Source organism: Stylophora pistillata, chromosome 4 (genome assembly GCF_964205215.1).
Source record: "Stylophora pistillata chromosome 4, jaStyPist1.2, whole genome shotgun sequence".
In the NCBI taxonomy this organism is placed as follows: Eukaryota; Metazoa; Cnidaria; class Anthozoa; order Scleractinia; family Pocilloporidae; genus Stylophora; species Stylophora pistillata.
Window position 1 is genome coordinate 27,060,952 of NC_142522.1, and position 17,202 is coordinate 27,078,153.

The 17,202-nt window shown below is 39.1% G+C and overlaps 1 protein-coding gene across 1 annotated transcript in view; it reads left to right on the forward strand.

Annotated features, from left to right (window-relative positions):
* LOC111347684 (uncharacterized) overlaps positions 1 to 16,201 on the forward strand; it is a 19,582-nt gene extending 3,381 nt beyond the window's left edge. Inside the window, exons 2-7 of the mRNA XM_088757955.1 lie at positions 572 to 778; positions 4,723 to 4,800; positions 5,240 to 5,320; positions 5,887 to 5,964; positions 11,337 to 11,543; positions 14,616 to 16,201. Of these exons, the coding sequence (XP_088614081.1) occupies positions 613 to 778; positions 4,723 to 4,800; positions 5,240 to 5,320; positions 5,887 to 5,964; positions 11,337 to 11,543; positions 14,616 to 16,201 (2,196 nt within the window). The 5' untranslated portion in view covers positions 572 to 612. The remainder of the gene's footprint in view (positions 1 to 571; positions 779 to 4,722; positions 4,801 to 5,239; positions 5,321 to 5,886; positions 5,965 to 11,336; positions 11,544 to 14,615) is intronic.
* The last annotated feature ends 1,001 nt before the right edge of the window (positions 16,202 to 17,202 follow it).

The window sequence follows — 17,202 nt, forward strand, 5'->3', positions numbered from 1 at the left end:
AGGCTTAGCCTCGAAACTTTGAATGCAGTTTGATTTTGCATCGAACTTGACACGACATATAGACTCCACGCGCGCTAAGATAATCCGAAAAATTGTTACACTCACTCCCGCAGTCCCTAGCTTGCTAACCCACTCATTCCCTCACTCACTCACTCATCTCGATAACAAATGTGGCTTCGTATGATGGACGATCCTCGCAGTAGATAGCGCTATTTGAGCAATAGCGAAATTCAGACCTGAAAAAAATCAGGCCTGTACGGGACTCGAACCACTGACCTCTGCGATACTAGTGCAGCGCTCTAACCAATTGAGCTAACAAGCCAACTGAGAGCAGGCCGTTAAGTTGATTCGTAATGAACCCGTGAAAGTGATAAATGAGATAGAATAAAAATATGAAAATCATATATATGATTTTCATATATTTATTCTATCTCAAATGTGGCTTCGCCTCCTAAAGGAGGCAGTAGCCACAGAAAAAGGGAAACGGTGCAATACATCAAACCGCGTTAATATTATCATGGACCGGGTTAAGACAAGCAAGTTGTGGAGCGTTTCTTAATTATTTTGATAGGTTTGCAACTTATTGTAAACATACCTGGGCCAGCTGAATTGATGAAACAGATTCAACAACCGCATGGTGAAGTAAAGAAAAATCCTAGCGAAGTCCAAGCATCGCGTGAGAAATTTGGTAATGTTTCAGAGACAGAAAAACTGGTTGGCCAACAGGACATTCAACCCAAAAGAGAACTGACTAAAAGTACACCTACGGAGATTGAAGGTAACTCAAAGCCACTTTACTTTTGTTTTTCGTGAGCTTTTTTTTTCAGGAGGGCAAAAACTAACATGGAATTCATGTTTATTTTTACGTAATTTTTGTGATCATCAAAGCATAGCTAATTAACTAAGTCTTGAAAAATGTAAACTACTACCCATTCGAAACGTCTGGATGTAAAAGGATGCTAATTTAATCAGTGCCTAGTCAGTGTAACGGCAATCCTTTTCATCAACCCTTTAGGGGTGTTTCCAATACACATGGTATTTTTAGTTTTGATTGCACTTAATTTTGTTTGTACTGTTTTTGGTTTTATCACTTTAAAGAATTTTTATTTTCGTCTCTCCTTTCTAATTTTTCCGGTATAATTTCTTACAATCGCCCCTCCCATGCGCTATTCTATTACGTTTCCAGGCAACAATGATTCGCGGCTAAAGTTTTCGGCAGTCATATTGTCACAGTTATCAGATGTCCAACGACCCAGAGCCATATTGGCACATCAGAATAGCCCCGACCAGCAGCATAACGCGCACCACCAATACGAAAGACCATGACTTTTGTAAAAACTAGTATCTAAAGCACAGGAAACTGAGCACTGCTGTAATTTTGACGTTAAATTGGTGCGTAGAAATTGGATTTTAATCAGCATGCGGAATAGAGGACCACAACTCCTTCCCCGCAATTCTCATTACTGAATAAGGGCTTTAACGGTGCAATATCCGGAGAAGTCCTCTCGGGCAATTAAAATATCAAAAGACCGACGGCTAGTGTTATGCTTCTACTCTGAAATCGTAATTTTCGCCCTGTGAATATGGCCATCGTGGGACAAGAAAGTCAGGCTACTGTATCGCACAACTGTATCGCACGACACAATGCAAAATCAAGTGCTTTTACACTTTTCACGATTTTCATTGCTTTAATGTTAGTTACTTGCTTCAAATCCAATAAAAAGTTTAGAAAAAGAGGAATTCGAAAACTTATGATGGTGGGCTGTTGCATTAGGCTACTGGTATAACGGTAAAGCAAAAATTACTATAGCAAACTAGAGTAAGAGTAGTTCTGGCTGATTACAACTGCGAGTTGCTCCTCAAAAGTAATGGATTTGTTAACAATGACCTTGTAGTATGATCGTCTGGGTAAAAGTATAGTCTTGGGAAACTTCTGACGATGACTTTTGCTTACGGTTGTTGATACGCTACTACTAACAACAGTCCTCTCCAGTACTAACAGTGCAAAAAATTGCTTAATCATTCAGGGTCATTCTGAGCAGTGCAATGCATAAGTAACTCGTTTTTACTTGACACGCGCACTTTTATACTCTGCTGATTTTTTTTGATGACTTAATGCTACTAGAAGTTAGTGATTCTTGTTTCCGAACAGAAAAGAAGAATTAAGGGTTGCAAAAACCGAGAGGAAAACAAACAAAAAAGCCACTACGTAAAACAGGTTTACGCTTAAGGGAATGGTTAGAAAATTATTGATATTTGGATCCGTTTTGATAAATCAAAACATATGAAAAGGACAGTTGATAATCAATACTTTTGAATTAACATATCGTAGCGTGCGGGAGACATCGGCCAGGCTTTTACGCAACATTACTGAATAACGTTCGCGATCGTGCCTGTAATTCAAAATGCCGTTCGAAGGTAAAGCCAACTGTAATGGGCGTTTACGAAGTGGAGCGCAATGTGGCAGAACGAGTTAAAGGAAGAAAAGCAGAATACTTCATCCATTGGCAGAGTTACCCCCGATTAGGCACGCAGAATTAGGTGGGAACCAGCCGATGAAAGTAGAGAGAGATTGTCTCTACTATTCGAGAAGGGTTAGAAAATGCCCCTTGCTTGAAACGAAACCATCACCCTGCGATCTTTCCTGGGTTACCGTCAGACTCTCCGGAGGAGTCTATACCTCGCCAGTGAAGACTTAGCAAGTCGCCTGCCTTCCTAGACGAGCACGGTCGCAAGACAGCTTCCCATCTAGTGGAAAGAGTTCAAGTAAAGTTCACGAAGAGTTATCTCGCCGGAAATTTGCAGTGAACAGAAAGCTGCGTTATGAAAACGGTTTCTTTAGAAGCCACCAATCGTGATAAAAGCTTATGGCCAAATTCTCTCTTGTTAAATAAAGTTAACCTTCTTGATGATTTTACGCAAATCACAAATCTCGATAAGAATAACACTTTTTCCTTTTCAAAACAGTCAAGTTAGAAGCATTTTTAAGATGCTTCCCAAAAAAATATTTTATATTGATTATTAATCATTGCTGATTCGTGACTTGTGAATTAAACACAGCCACACCCACGTCACTAGACTTCTACCCGCGACCCACGACCATAAGTCATACAAATTACCAGAACATAAATTTCTTTTTCGAAAAAAGTGTTTAATTCCCTAGAAACACAACATCAGCAGTAACAACAAAAGTATCATGACATCATAGAAAATACCAGAGTTTGAAGCTCTCCACAAAGAATGTATGGGTGTTGCCATACACAGATTAACTAAGTGGTCAGGTATTCGTTCAACTGTACGTGTTCTGTGGTAATAACGGCATACCAGAAGAGTTAAATGTCGCTGCTCAAAAGTACTTTGGAGAGATGGGTGTGGAACTAAAATGGACGGACCTGAACCGTGAAACATCTCGTGTGCCAAACATCACCCCTGGAGTGTCAAGAAGATTGGAGAAATTCGAGTTTGATGAAATTAGTAAGATCATAGACACTTCACCTACTTACTTTCAACAAGCATCGTAACCGACATCACTGCTGTGTACCCTTCTCTCAAAGTAACAGATCGAAGCGGGCAGACGAGCCGTACATCATGCTTAAATCTGTTAACACGGCTGATCTTCGCAACAATCTAGCCTCTTCTGACCTGTGTACTAGGAAAAGCTGATTGAAAACTATGGAACAACACTATTCCGTCTGATTAACCTTTATCTATCAAGACTAAGAGAGTAACGACCAGGCCGCAAGTTCCCTGGTACAACGAGGAGATCACATTGGCGGAAAGATAAAGACGTAAAGCAGAAAAGACCTGGCAAAAGACCAAATTAACATCAGACTTCCTAAATTTTAAGAAAACGACAAACAATGCCACCCTTATTATACATAAAGGACGGAAAACTTCTTATAAGGACTTTGAAAATGACGATAACTGTGACCTTGGGAAGCTGTTTGGAGGAATGAAGACGACAAAGTTAAAGACCATCCTACAGTAATGTAGTATCAGCGCAGATATGAGTTTCACCTGCTCTCTTGTGAAGACGTCCGTAGTCTCGTCCAGAAGTCAGATAAAAAGACATAAACCAAGAGCATTCCGGCACCATTGTGTCGCTGTTAGATATTGATCTCGAAAAACTGTCATTGGAAAGGGGAAAACAATTACAATTAGTTTGCCAACAGGACATGCAACCCGAACAGGAGGACAGACACATATCTTACGTCACCATTCACAATGTTTGTTTGTTTGTTAACGACTTTACCGGGTGTGACTAGACCCGGAAGGGTTAGTGCGAACGGAACGCAAGGTCCATGAGAGGCACCACCCCTCCCCCCCAATTCACCCTGGATAGACACTGCACAAAGATAGACCACAACACCGGGCACTACGTGCCCTACTCTTTTCGAGGAGTGTGTGGGTTCTTTAACGTCTCACAAATTTAAATCACATATAAGGGGTTGTGAGACGAGACCTCCATTTATCGTCCCTATCCGAGAAGACTAGAAAGTCTAACCGTTTGCAGTTTATTACTAGTGTTGCTAGTTTATTACTTAAAACAAGTAGATTCCGTGTTGTCGTGTTTCTGTTATTTACTATGATACACATACCTATTTATAAACAGCTTAAACTTGTATTGATATTTCAGTCTTTCTGATGTTTCTGTTGCAATGTGTTAAAATCAGACTGCGTGAACATATTATACATCTCATAAGAAATTTGGTAATGTTTCAGAGGCAAAGGAACTGGTTGGCCAACCGGACATTCAATCCGAAAGGGAACTGACTGAAGGCGCATCTAAGGAAAGTGAAGGTAACTCAAAATCAATTTGCTTCTGAATTTTGTTAGTTTGTTAGTTTTAGAAATTTAAAATTAAAAAAAAAATTGAATTGCTGTTAATGTTTACGTAATCTTTGCAATGAAGAAAGAATTGCTCAATATTTAAGTTTTGAAAAATGTGCACGACTACCCATCTGGACACAAAATAATGCTGATTTATCATCAGGTTAATATGATAAAAAGAAACAATTTACGACTGAAAAAGCTATTCAACCCGCAGAATAAATGCTTGTTTAATGCATGAAACAAATAGATTGTATGTTGTCGTGTGTCTGTTGAGTAATACATATACAAACTTATTCACATATAGTTTAAACCGGTAGAAATATTTCAGTCCTTCTGCAAGAATGCTTGAAAATCAAACTGCGTGAACAATATCATGCATTACATGAGAAATCTGGTAATATTTCAGAGGCAGAGAAACTGGTTGGCCAACAGGACGTTCAACCGGCCGAAAGTGAACTGACTAAAGGCGCATCTAAGAAGAGTGAAGGTAACTCAAAATCAATGTGCATATGTATTTCGTTAGTTTGTACGTTTCAAAATTCATAATTTAAAAAAAATGGAATTCCTGTTAATTTTTACGTAATCTTTGCAACAAAAATGAATTGCGCAGTAGTAAAGTCTTGAAAATGGTAACGGCTGCCCATCTGATACAAAATGATGCCAATATATTATCAGAGAATCATGATGACTGAAAAACGATTCAAGTCTTACAATAAATAGTAATTGGCCTTTTTTTGTGCTGAAGGAATTTAAGCCAGAATAATGACACCGGCCACTGATACTGTTTGGCTTTGCAAATTACATGTACTTTGTTGAGACACTTTTCGCAATCTAATTTGTTTATTGCTTCAAATCTAATCATAATTGTAGAAAATAAGGAATTCGAAAACTTAGGACGTTTGGCTGTTGACTTAGCTTACTTAAATAACGGTATACGAACTACAGCAATATCTAAAGTTTTACTGTTTTCTAAACATCAGACATAAACCTCCCAATTAATGATTTAAAAGAACTCCATTCATGCATCACATGAGAAATTTGGTAATGTTTCAGAGGCAGAGAAACTGGTTAGCCAACAGGACATTCAATCCGAAAGTGAACAGGCCAAAGGCGCATCTGAGGAGATTGAAGGTAACTCAAAATAAAAGAAATAGAATACCTGTTTATGTTGACGTAATCTTTGCAATAGGGAAAGAATTGCTTAGTTGTCATTAAAATATGCCGGAACGACCAACTATCTGGAAGCAAAATGATTCTAGCCGTTTCATCAGGCTGATATAATAAAAAGAAACAATCGACGACTCACAAACGATTCAAATTGTAGAATAAATGGTAAATGGACTTTCCTTATTTGATGAACGGGATTCATGCCTGAGTAAAGATACCACTGATATTCGGTTCGGCTTTGCAAATTACATGCACTTTGTTCCGTCACTTTTCACGATCTTCGTTGCCCTAGAGGTAGTTGCTTCAAATCCTATAACAAGTGTAGAAAGCAAGGAATTCGAAAACTTAAGACGTTTGCCTGTTGATTTAGGCTACTGAAATAACGCTATACGAACGTCAACAATATCTAAAAGTTTCACCGTTTTCCAACATGATACATTCACCTACTAGTTAATGATTTAAAAAGGATTACTTTCAGCTTTAGTTCTTAATTTTGACGGGAAAGCAAACTAGGCTAAGAGTAATCTGGCTGGTCGACAACTTTAAGTGGTCCATTAAAAATAATTTGCTAACAATGACCGTTTGATGTGATCATCTCGGTAAAAGTAGTCATGAGAAAACTTTGATGGTGACTTACGCTTAGATGATCGAAACGTCAGTCACTATCATTGACAACAGTTATTCTCAAGGCTACTATCACCCGGACGATCTGATTGCATCATCAAATGTCACTCCTGTGTGCAAGCCATTTGCTGCATTGCTCAAAATAAAATAGGAAAGATCGGCTTGTCTCGAAACAAGTAGCACACTTAACTGCTAAAAATCTGAAGATAACTGAATATAATCCAAAAGCTTTGAAATGAGAGCGTTATTTCATTTTTTTTATTTCTTTTGAAATGTGCAATGAAGTGCTTTGGTAGCTTTAAAGGTCAAGCTTGTAGACCAGCCATGCAAAGACTGACGTACGATTCTGTTTTTGTTTTGTTCCATTACAAAGGTAGTGTAACAGGATAATTTTTGGCAGCCAATAAATAAATAAGATGAAACTGAACTGGATGGAATCAACTGAATTTAGGTGCGCATTTAGTTGATCTCGGTCCGCCGTTCGTAGAAAGTAAACCTGATCACAACGATTTGTCTTGGAGTTTGACTAGTGGTTGTCGGCCATGGGTCGAAGGTTCAAGTCGTCTAAGAGATAACAATTCGCAATTGTTCATTAGTTACTTTTTTTAATTACTAATTAACTGTTTTTAATTTGATGTTTGGAATGCTCCTAATCTGATGGATTATAGGGAATAGATAATCACCAAGAAAAAGAATTCTGCGCTAAACATTAAAAAATAGCATGGAAAGGGAGCCTCCACAGGGCTCGAAATTAAAAAAAAATTCTAAGTCGCCTTTTGGCGACTATGAGAGAAAAAATGGTCGCCAAGTGCAAAAATGCGATCGCCAGATAGTACAAGAACAGAAATCAGATTAGAGCCTTATTCAATTGGCGTTGTTGTTCGGCTTCTGGTGGATTGTGGCTGCGATTGTGGGGTAGACCGAAATACTCGATCTTGAATGACTTAAAACATGAAAACACAAAAGAAGAAACTCCGAAAGACTTTTGCATGACAATCTTACCTTAAGCAGTAAGCTAAAAAAGTAATAAGAACGTTTCAGGGCTACTTTAGCAAGGAAAATATGTCCCATCGCATGCAAGAAATCGTACGATACGAAGGCATCAAACATTTATCAAAAATGGCGGATAGGCATTTAGTACCAGACCTCCTGTTCTCAACGGATTAGTTTTAAATTCAGAAGCTTTTCAACAAAATATTGCGCCCGCGATCACCATGAAGAAGCCACTGTAATATGTCGTCTCGGAAGACACAATTTGAAAGCCATTTCAAGTTTTAGCTTAAAGGTAAACAGACTTAATTTGCACTTCCTTCGGCAGAAAAGCAGAAACGCAGAAACGAGACTTAAGAAATTTTCCTCATCTACAATCTTTTATTTATCAGAGGAAGTTAGTTTAGTCGCTAAGTGGCGACTAAACTCGAACTTTTAGTCGCCAAGTTAAGAGTTTTAGTCGCATTGGCGACCTTATCGGTCGCAATTTCGAGCCCTGCTCCATGAAATCTGGCAAAGCTTTGCATTTGATTGAACAAGTATTATGTTGATTCACCATAATTCATTTAAAAGATAATCTACAGCAGTGGAAAGCGATCAAACTTCGTTACAGCAGAAAATCAGCTCATCAACTTCCTTTCGCAGAAACGTGCAACTGGGAGAAAGGGCCGGCATACTCGCTGCTATTCGCTAGCTGATCGTAGAGAATTGTTTATGGTGGCACGAAAATACACTGACAACCAACTCCAATTTCTACATTCACTGCAGTACTCAATATTTCAAACTTACTTGTTTCTTTATGAACTGTATTAATGCTAGTAAATCGTTATGTTCAGATACCACATACAAACGTCACTTCACCACAATTTTCCACTCCCTCTGTCGCACTTTTCTTTGGTTACCAACGAAATAAGCCACACTCCACTGGGAATTTCAGACCACAAAATTCGATGGGAACAACACCTTCCCCTTCTCGAGTCAATCAAATTTGGAGCATTTTTAAAATTCTTCGCTAAAAACTTCAATTTATTTTGATTATTGATTATGATCAGTCACAACTATTAAACACAGCCACACCCACGTCACAAGACTTTTAGCCGCGACCCACGACCATTAGTCATACAAATTACCAAAACATAAATCTAGTTTTCATAAAAGAAATTAAAAACAAGCAATTTTTACAAATTTGACCCGACCAGTTTTTTTTAAGCTTTAATTGTCATGACCAAAAATGGTCTAAAATGTCTGTAAACTTAGTGCTAGCGAAACTGAGCAACTACAACTAGACTGATTGGAAAAAAGGCACGTTCACCTACAAAGTCTTGTGTTTATTTTCACCAGAAGCACAAAAACAACAACAACAACAACAACAGTATCATGATATCATGAGGAACCGGCGAATTTTTATAGGGAAAAGCGAAGCGTTATTTTCGTGACTGGCCATTTGTTTTACTTTTCTGGTTGTAATATTTATATACTAAGTACTAGCATCTCGCGCGCGAAGTAGGAAGACTATATGAAGGCTTAAAATCATATTAAGAACGATTGTGGCCGTTTTGTTAAAAACCCAATGTTATATATCAAGAAATGGGCAAGGAATAATTCACATTATTACACGACTCGGGCAGTCAGACGGCCAATAACTAAAATCAACCAATCAAAATGCTCTATTGCCGGTCAATATTCTCTCAGTATTGGATCGGGCAGTGTCCCGAATGGTCCCGAATGATACCACACCTGTGTCCCTTTGAACTTCAGTCGTATAATAAATCTCTTATTAACCAAGCTTGCTCGGGACCGTACTGGATGGATATCGGCCCTAGGTCTTTTTTGTACGGACCTCGCTGCGCTCGGTCCATACTGTCAATGCCTCGGGCCGATATTCTCCCATTACGGCCCTCGCGCTTGGTTTAGGTGGCTCGTACCGGATTTCATCTTTTTGATGCTTTGTAACTTTGAAAGAATACAACAGAAAGGCTGACCGAGGCCAGTCGAACACTTTTACGGGGTTGAATTATATAATCATTGGTTATCCAAAAATAGGTGTCATTTCGTCACTAGCAGTTTCCATGGCAACGCTTTCATAGGCTTATTCAGACGCATTTTTAAGCTTGTGGCTTAATTAATTCGAAAACTAACCCGGTGACCCCTTCATTTCTTTCAGTGATTGCTTTTGGCACTTGAAAAGGAATACGCACAAAATTTTAAAAAATTCTACTGATCGGAATTTCAGAAAATCTGCAAAAAAGGCAATTTTCACACATCGCAAATTTCCTTCCGTAGAATTTTCTAGTTTTACTTCTGATGATTCCTTTCGACATTATAATCATATTGGAGGAATAAAAAGAAGGGGTCACCAGACTCGTTTTCATGCAATAGCTTTCGTGAGTTTAGCAATTCCCACGCGCGTTCTCGCGCATTTAAAAATCTGGATTCTGTAAGATCAACATTTGCTCATAATCTGTTATAGCTACCGCTGACAATTGCGTGTGCTCGCGCGAGCGCCTACGATCTGATGTTTACAGACGTTTACTGCTAAGAAAATCATTAAACAGCTGTCAAAGACAGCCTCTCAGGCTCATCTTAAAAATCCTACACATGACTTCTGGCTATATCATATTATTTTCCTTTAAGTTTCGAAGTCTTTTTCCACTTTAGGTAGATTATCGTTCACTTGAGTTCTTCTTCTTTCGTCGTCGCCAGATTTCATATCGGTTGAATGTTTCTTTTAGATGTGAAGTAAAGCAAACTTTACTTCTCCCAAAATCGTCTTCTTTATCTTAGTTTCTATCTCCTACATTCACAGTGGCCGCTCAACACATCAAATACACGCTCTTAGGTAAACTTCTCACAAACGTAGAAAAAAATCCACGCGCCGCCATCTTTGTTTTGAATTTTCATCTTTTGATCTCACGCTTCTTTCGCACGTTTCTCTCGTGCGTCACGAGAGAGTGACCTGTTTCCCGCGCGAGGAAACTGGTACCAGCCACCTTAATAAGACATATATAATGCAAATAATCGTGAAAGATGATCGCGGAAAAAGCGATTGCGTGACACTCGGTAAGTCGTAAGATGACATTTTATCACGTTTCAGACGAAAAAAAACAGTTTAAATCCTCCTTCTGCATTTTGTACCAAGTCTGCAGTCTACAATCTGCATTTTTTACTGACCGGTTACTTAATACATTCGCAGAACTAGAAGTTGCGGACCGAATTAAACTTCTGGCCCTGAATACTAGACTCTCTAATTAGCTCCTTCCAAACATATTGCCTTATTCTCGATCTCTCCTCGTTATCCGCCATATTTGCCTCCTCGAAAGCGAGATAAAAAATACATGTTGTCATTGATATTAACTGTTGAAGGTGGACAAATTTTATCATTGACCTAAATAGTGATAACTGGCAAAGAATGAAAAAACACAGGCTTAGCCTTGAAACTTTGAAAGCGGTTTGATTTCGCATGGAACTTGACACGACATATAGACTCCACGCGCACTAAGGTACTCTCAAAAATTGTTATACTCACTCCCGCAGTCCCTAGCCCGCTGACCAACTCATTCTCTCACTCACTTACTCATCTCGACAACACTTGGCTTCGCCTCATAAAGGAGGCAGTAGCCACAAAAAAGGGAAACGGTGTAATACATCAAACCGTGCTAGTGATATCATGGACTGGGTCAAGACAAGAAAGTTGTGGAGCGCTTCTTTAATTATTTTGATAGGTTTGGACGTCCTTGTAAACATATCTGGACCAGCTGAATTGATGAGACAGATTCAACAACCGCATGGTGAAGTAAAGAAAAGGTCTAGCGAAGTCCAAGCATCACGTGAGGAATTTGGTGATGTTTCAGAGACAGAAAAACTAGTTGGCCAACGGGGCATTCAACCCGAAAGTGAACTGACTAAAAGTACATCTAACGAGAGTGAAGGTAACTCAAAATCACTGTGCTTTTGTTTTCCGTAAGTTTTTTTGTTTTCAGGAGGGCAAAAACTAACATGGAATTAATATTTTAACCGCCTCCCTGTTAGCTCAATGGATAGAGCGCTGGACTGTTGTGCGGGAGGTCGAGGGTTCGAGCCCCGGCCGGACCAACACTCAAGGTCTTAAAATAATTGAGAAGAACATACTACCTTTCTATAACATCAAGAAATGGTTAGATATTCTAGTCTTCTCGGATAGGGACGAATAAATGGAAGTCCCGTCTCCTGCAGGGTTAGGGGTAGGAGACGTTAATTTCCCACGCACGAGATTACTGTGTGATGGATGTCCTCCCCTGGGGTGGGATGGGTGGGTTTGTTGGAGCTTAAACCTCGTAGGGGACCCATCTCCTATTGTTTCTGCTCCAGTACCTGGTACAAATCCTTAAATAAATAAATAAAAAATGAATTAAAAAATAAATGTTTATGTTTACGTTATTTTTGCGATCATAAAAGCATGGCTAATCAACTAAGTCTTGAAAAATCTAAACTACAACCCATGTTTGCACTGTTTTTGGTTTTATCACTTTAAAGAATTTTTATTGTCGTCTCGCCTCACTAATTTTCCCGGTGTAACTTCGTACAACCGCCCCTCCCATGCGCTATTCTATTACGTTTTCGGGCAACAATGATTCGCGGCCAAGGATTTCCGCAGTCACATTGTCACAGTTATCAGATTTCCAATGACCCAGAGCCATATTTGCGCGTCAGTATAGCCCTGATCAGCGGCATAACACGCACCACCAATACGACTGACTGACTTGTGTAACAACTAGTATCTAAGCCACAGAAAACTGAACACCGCTGTAATTCGACGTTAAATTGGTGCGCAGAAATTGGATTCTGACCAGCATGTAGAATAGGGGACCGGAACTCTTTCCCCCCAATTCTCGATATTGAATAAGGGCTTTAACAGAACAATATCCGGAAGAAGCCTCTGGCGCAATTAAAATATCAAAAGGCCGACGGCTAGTGTTATGCCTCTACTCTGAAATCGTAATTTTCGCCCTGTGAATATAGCCATCGCGGGACAAAACGTCAGGCTACTGTATCGTACGGCAGAATGCGAAAATCAAGTGCTTTTACACTTTTTACGATTTTCATTACTTCAGAGTTAGTTAATTACTTCAAATCCAATAATAACTTTAGAAAGAGAGGAATTCGAAAACTCAGGATGTTTGGCTGTTGACTTGGGCTACTGGTATAACGGTGTACGAACTGCAACAAAAGTTTCACTGCTTTCCAAACCTGATACATAAACCTCTCAGTTGATGATAGAAAAATAACTACTAATGGCTTTAATTCTGTTTTTTGACAAAATAGCAAACTAGAGTAAGAGTAGTTCTGGCTGATTAACAACTGCGATTTGTTAATCAAATGTAATGGATTTGCCAATAATGACCTCGTAGTGTGATCGTCTGGGTAATAGTATAATCTTGAGAAAACTTCTCTCGATGACTTCTGCTTACAGTTGTTGAAACGTCATACACTACTACCATGAAAAGTATTCTTCAGAACTTCTCTAACCCGGAAGATCACACTACACGATCACATTTTACTCACGGGTTCAAACAATTGACTGTTGTACTTATTGGAGTTTGACTAATAGCTGTTGGCCGTGGGTCTAAGGTTCAAGTCGCTCGTTGAAGTGAGAACAATTCGCGGTTGATCAAAAGTTATGTTTTTAGTTACTAATAAATTGCATGTAATTTGATTTAGATCGCTCCTTATTTGATTGATTATAGAGAATAGATAATCACCGAAGAAAAATTCAGTGCTAAACTTTAGAAAATAGCATGCAAAGCGAGCCTCAAGGATCCTCAATGAAATCTCGCACAACCTTACACTTAATTGAACTGGTATTATGTTGATTTCGTTGGGAAGCGGTCAAAGTGTAGTGTGATCGTCCGGGTGAGTGTAGTCCTGAGAAGGACTGTTGTCGGTGGTGGTGACTGACGTTTCGACAACCTGTGCGTGCGGAAGTCATCATCAGAGTCAAATGAATACCTGTTGTCAGTAGAATGTTCTTAGTCCAGTTCGTGCAAAACAATTGGTCAGTTTTTCCATAATGTTGTTGGCTGTAAGACTCAAGTGGCGTAAGTCGGTCGTGATTGGTCCATTTCGATCCGTCGGTAAAGTTAGTACGCTCTGTTTGGTTCGTTTGTAATGTTAATGTCGTGAACGAGTCGTTTGTACGGAGCTGGTAGTAGTTGACACCTGTTTAGGGGAGTCTGTTCCAAGTTAGTAAACTAGCTTTCCGGAGTCAGTCGTTGAAAGTAATTAGTGCTGTGGGTTAGACATTGTGCAGAGTCCCAGTCAATATTGTGGTTCGTAAGTCGATGATGTTCAGCAATGTTATTGTTGACATCACCTTTCCTCGTCGCCCGTCTGTGTTCAGTCAATCTTGTTGGTGGCATAAAAATACACCGAGAACCAACTCCAGTATCTACATTTACTGCAGTACTCAACATGTCAAACTTACAGGTTTCTTCATGAGCTATATTAATGCTAGTAAATTATCATGTTCAGATATCACACACAAACGTCACTTCACCATAATTTACGGTTCACTCTATTGCACTTTTCTTGGGTTAGCAATAAATTAAGCCACACCCCACTTTGCACTCCAGGTCACAAAATTCGACAAGAGTAACACTTTCCTCTTTCCAAATGCAAGTCAATCAAATTAGGAGCATTTTTAAAATCCTTCACCAAAAAGTTTATTTTATATTGATTATCAATTATTGATCTTTCACGACTAATAAACACAGCCACAGCCACGTCACAAGACTTCTAGCTGCGACCCACGATCATAAGTCCAAAAAAAATATATGAAAACATCTCTTTTACTTAAAAAAGAAACCAGGGGATTTTTTTACAAATCACACCCGACGGGTTTGTTTTAGCTTTAATTTTTACCACTAAAATATCCGTGAACGTAATGTTGCTGAAAAGCGACAAAAACTACACTGATAAGAATAAAGACACGTTCACCTACGCAGCTTTGTGTTTATTTCCACCAGAAGCACAACAAGAACGGTATCATAGAATCATAGAAAAAACCAAAGAGTTCGAAGCTCTTCGCAAGGAATGCATCAGGGTGTTGCCATACGCAGACGAAAGCGGTCAGGTGTCCGTTGAACTCTACGTGTTCTGTGGCAATAGCCGCATACCAACAGAGTTAGATGCAGCTGCTCAAGAGTGCTTTAAAGAGATGAGTGTGGCGCTAAAATGGACGAATCTGTACAAAAAAGAATCTGATGTGCCAAACACCACCTCTGGAATGTCAGAAACATTGCAGGGACGCAAGGTTGATGAAATTAATAGGATCATAGACACTTTTCTACCCACATTCAGCCAGCATCGTAACATCACTGCAGTGTACCCTTCCTTCAAAGTAACAAAGTCGAAGCAAACAGGTACGCCTTGCATCATGATTAATGTTGTTGGCAAAGGTCGCATCCCAATCAGCGAGTCAGAGATTCCAAAGTTTGTTGATAGTTACCCAGTAGACATCGTGGAGGGATTTTGGATTGAAACATGTAATCTACCTAATCCAAATAAGCTACAAGAAGAGATGGATCGCCTTCGTTTGGGAGCAAGCATTAGCATCGAAGGGGCCGATGCTGGGAGCTTAGGTGCAATTTTGAGAGATTATGATAGTGGCAAATTCTATTTACTCTCTTGTAATCATGTGATTGGAACCGGCGAGAAAAATGAAATATTCCACCCTGGGCGGCTCCACTACTTGAAGTTGTTAAAACATTATCTAGCCAAATATAAAACATATTTGAATAGTATAATTGGTGTCAAAACAAGTCTTACTCTCAGTGGTGAGAAGCCACCTGAATTAAAGTTGTTAGAAGAATTTAGGCAGCTGCAAAAAGATTCAGATGAAGTCAACTACAGTAAATTGCCTCGATCCATGAAATTCAGTAGAGATTATGAAGATTTTATTAGGTGTGCACAAAAATTGGAAGAACTTTTCAAACACCCGCCAAGGGTTGTAGCGGACCTTTCCGTTAGTTTCTCCGGCAATGTGTGCGTTTCCGATCAACGAGAGTATGGTATCGATGCTGGAGTTGCTGAGTTGAGAGAAGAAGAAGTAAAAGCCCTAAGCGGAAATTCTTTAATCGAAATGATTGGCACTACAGATTACCCAAGCGGTAACGTTATGATGTCGAATGGAGTCCTAGGTAATGTGAGTACATGGTGTAAGAGTGGCAGTGCCACTGGATATACTTCGGTAAAAAGTTATCTTGAGCTTGTTCATGTAAATTTAAAACATTCTCCTAACCAGGAGCTTGTGGTGCATCTTGACCTCCAAAAAAATGAAATTTCTCGAACACGTAAACATGTACAGTGGCGAAAATGCTTAAGCCTTATAAAATCCTCAAAAGAAAAAGAATTATTCGCCGGCGAGGGTGATTCTGGGGCAGTGGTTTTTAAAAAATGTCAGGGAGCGGAGTCCATGTCAGGGATTGGCATTGTTAGTGGTGGTCATTATGAGGCCCGCCCCCACGGGATTGAGCATTGTGGCACCTTTGTATCACCGTTAGATATTTCTCTCAAAATATTGTCCCTTTCACTGAAAAAAAAATTTTTTTAGTTAACTATGTTTGAGGTTTTCTTCTAGATTTATCTAGAACTCCCGGACCTCAATTTACAGTTTGAATTTAAACTTTTCCAACAACTTGCATTTCTTATATAACTTCTATTATAAAGAAAGAAAAATGCACGGTCATGATATCAATCAATATTTTTAATCCTTAAACTTTTAGTCAGTAATTAGGGACCGTAAGCTGTCAAGACATGGTGGCCTGATAGATTCAGTCGTGATTTTGTTTATGTAATGAAGTGGAATTGAGTTCGGAAGTTTGTAGGTTGGTTGTATTTTCCAAGGCAAGTAATATGAAATTAACTCTAAGGAAGCATTTTATATAAATATTTTTAGCATTTTGTGTACCAGTACATGAGGAACAAGCACAAAACTTTCCAGAAGGGCCAGGACATTCGGGAAATGATGTAATCTACACTAAAAGCCATTGGGAGCTTGATTTGGTTTGAATGTATGACTAATTTTGGACAAAACATACCTGTCAACACAATGCTGAGCGTAGGTTTCTATTTCCATCTCCGCACAAAGTTCTATTCTCGGTTGAGAGCAAATCATTTACTATAATTAATGTATTTTGGTTTTGTGGGACTGTATTTTCAATTAAGACTTTGAAAACAGAAGAATTTAGTTGAGGTAGGTGGATATGGGGTTGTAAATGGAAGAATTTAGGGAAAAAAGATAGGTGCCTAACAAGATCAGAACACAAGCAATATTTTAATGAATCATACGTTGAGTAGTAGTCTGTAGTAACATTACTTCAATATTGCTAGTGGTTGGGTTTCAGGTGACGTCACAAGCTTTGCTGAAGTTAGTGTCCGCCATGTTGGTGTCCCTCGGGTGTCAAATTTATGAATAATTAGTCGATTTCTATAGTGAAGCCCTCTCTCTTATCGCCGTATTATTTCGCCAACTACATGAATATCCAGACAGAAAAAAGCGATAAAAGTATCCGGCATTCATCTTAAGGTATCCCAGTGCTCTCTGAGTATGCC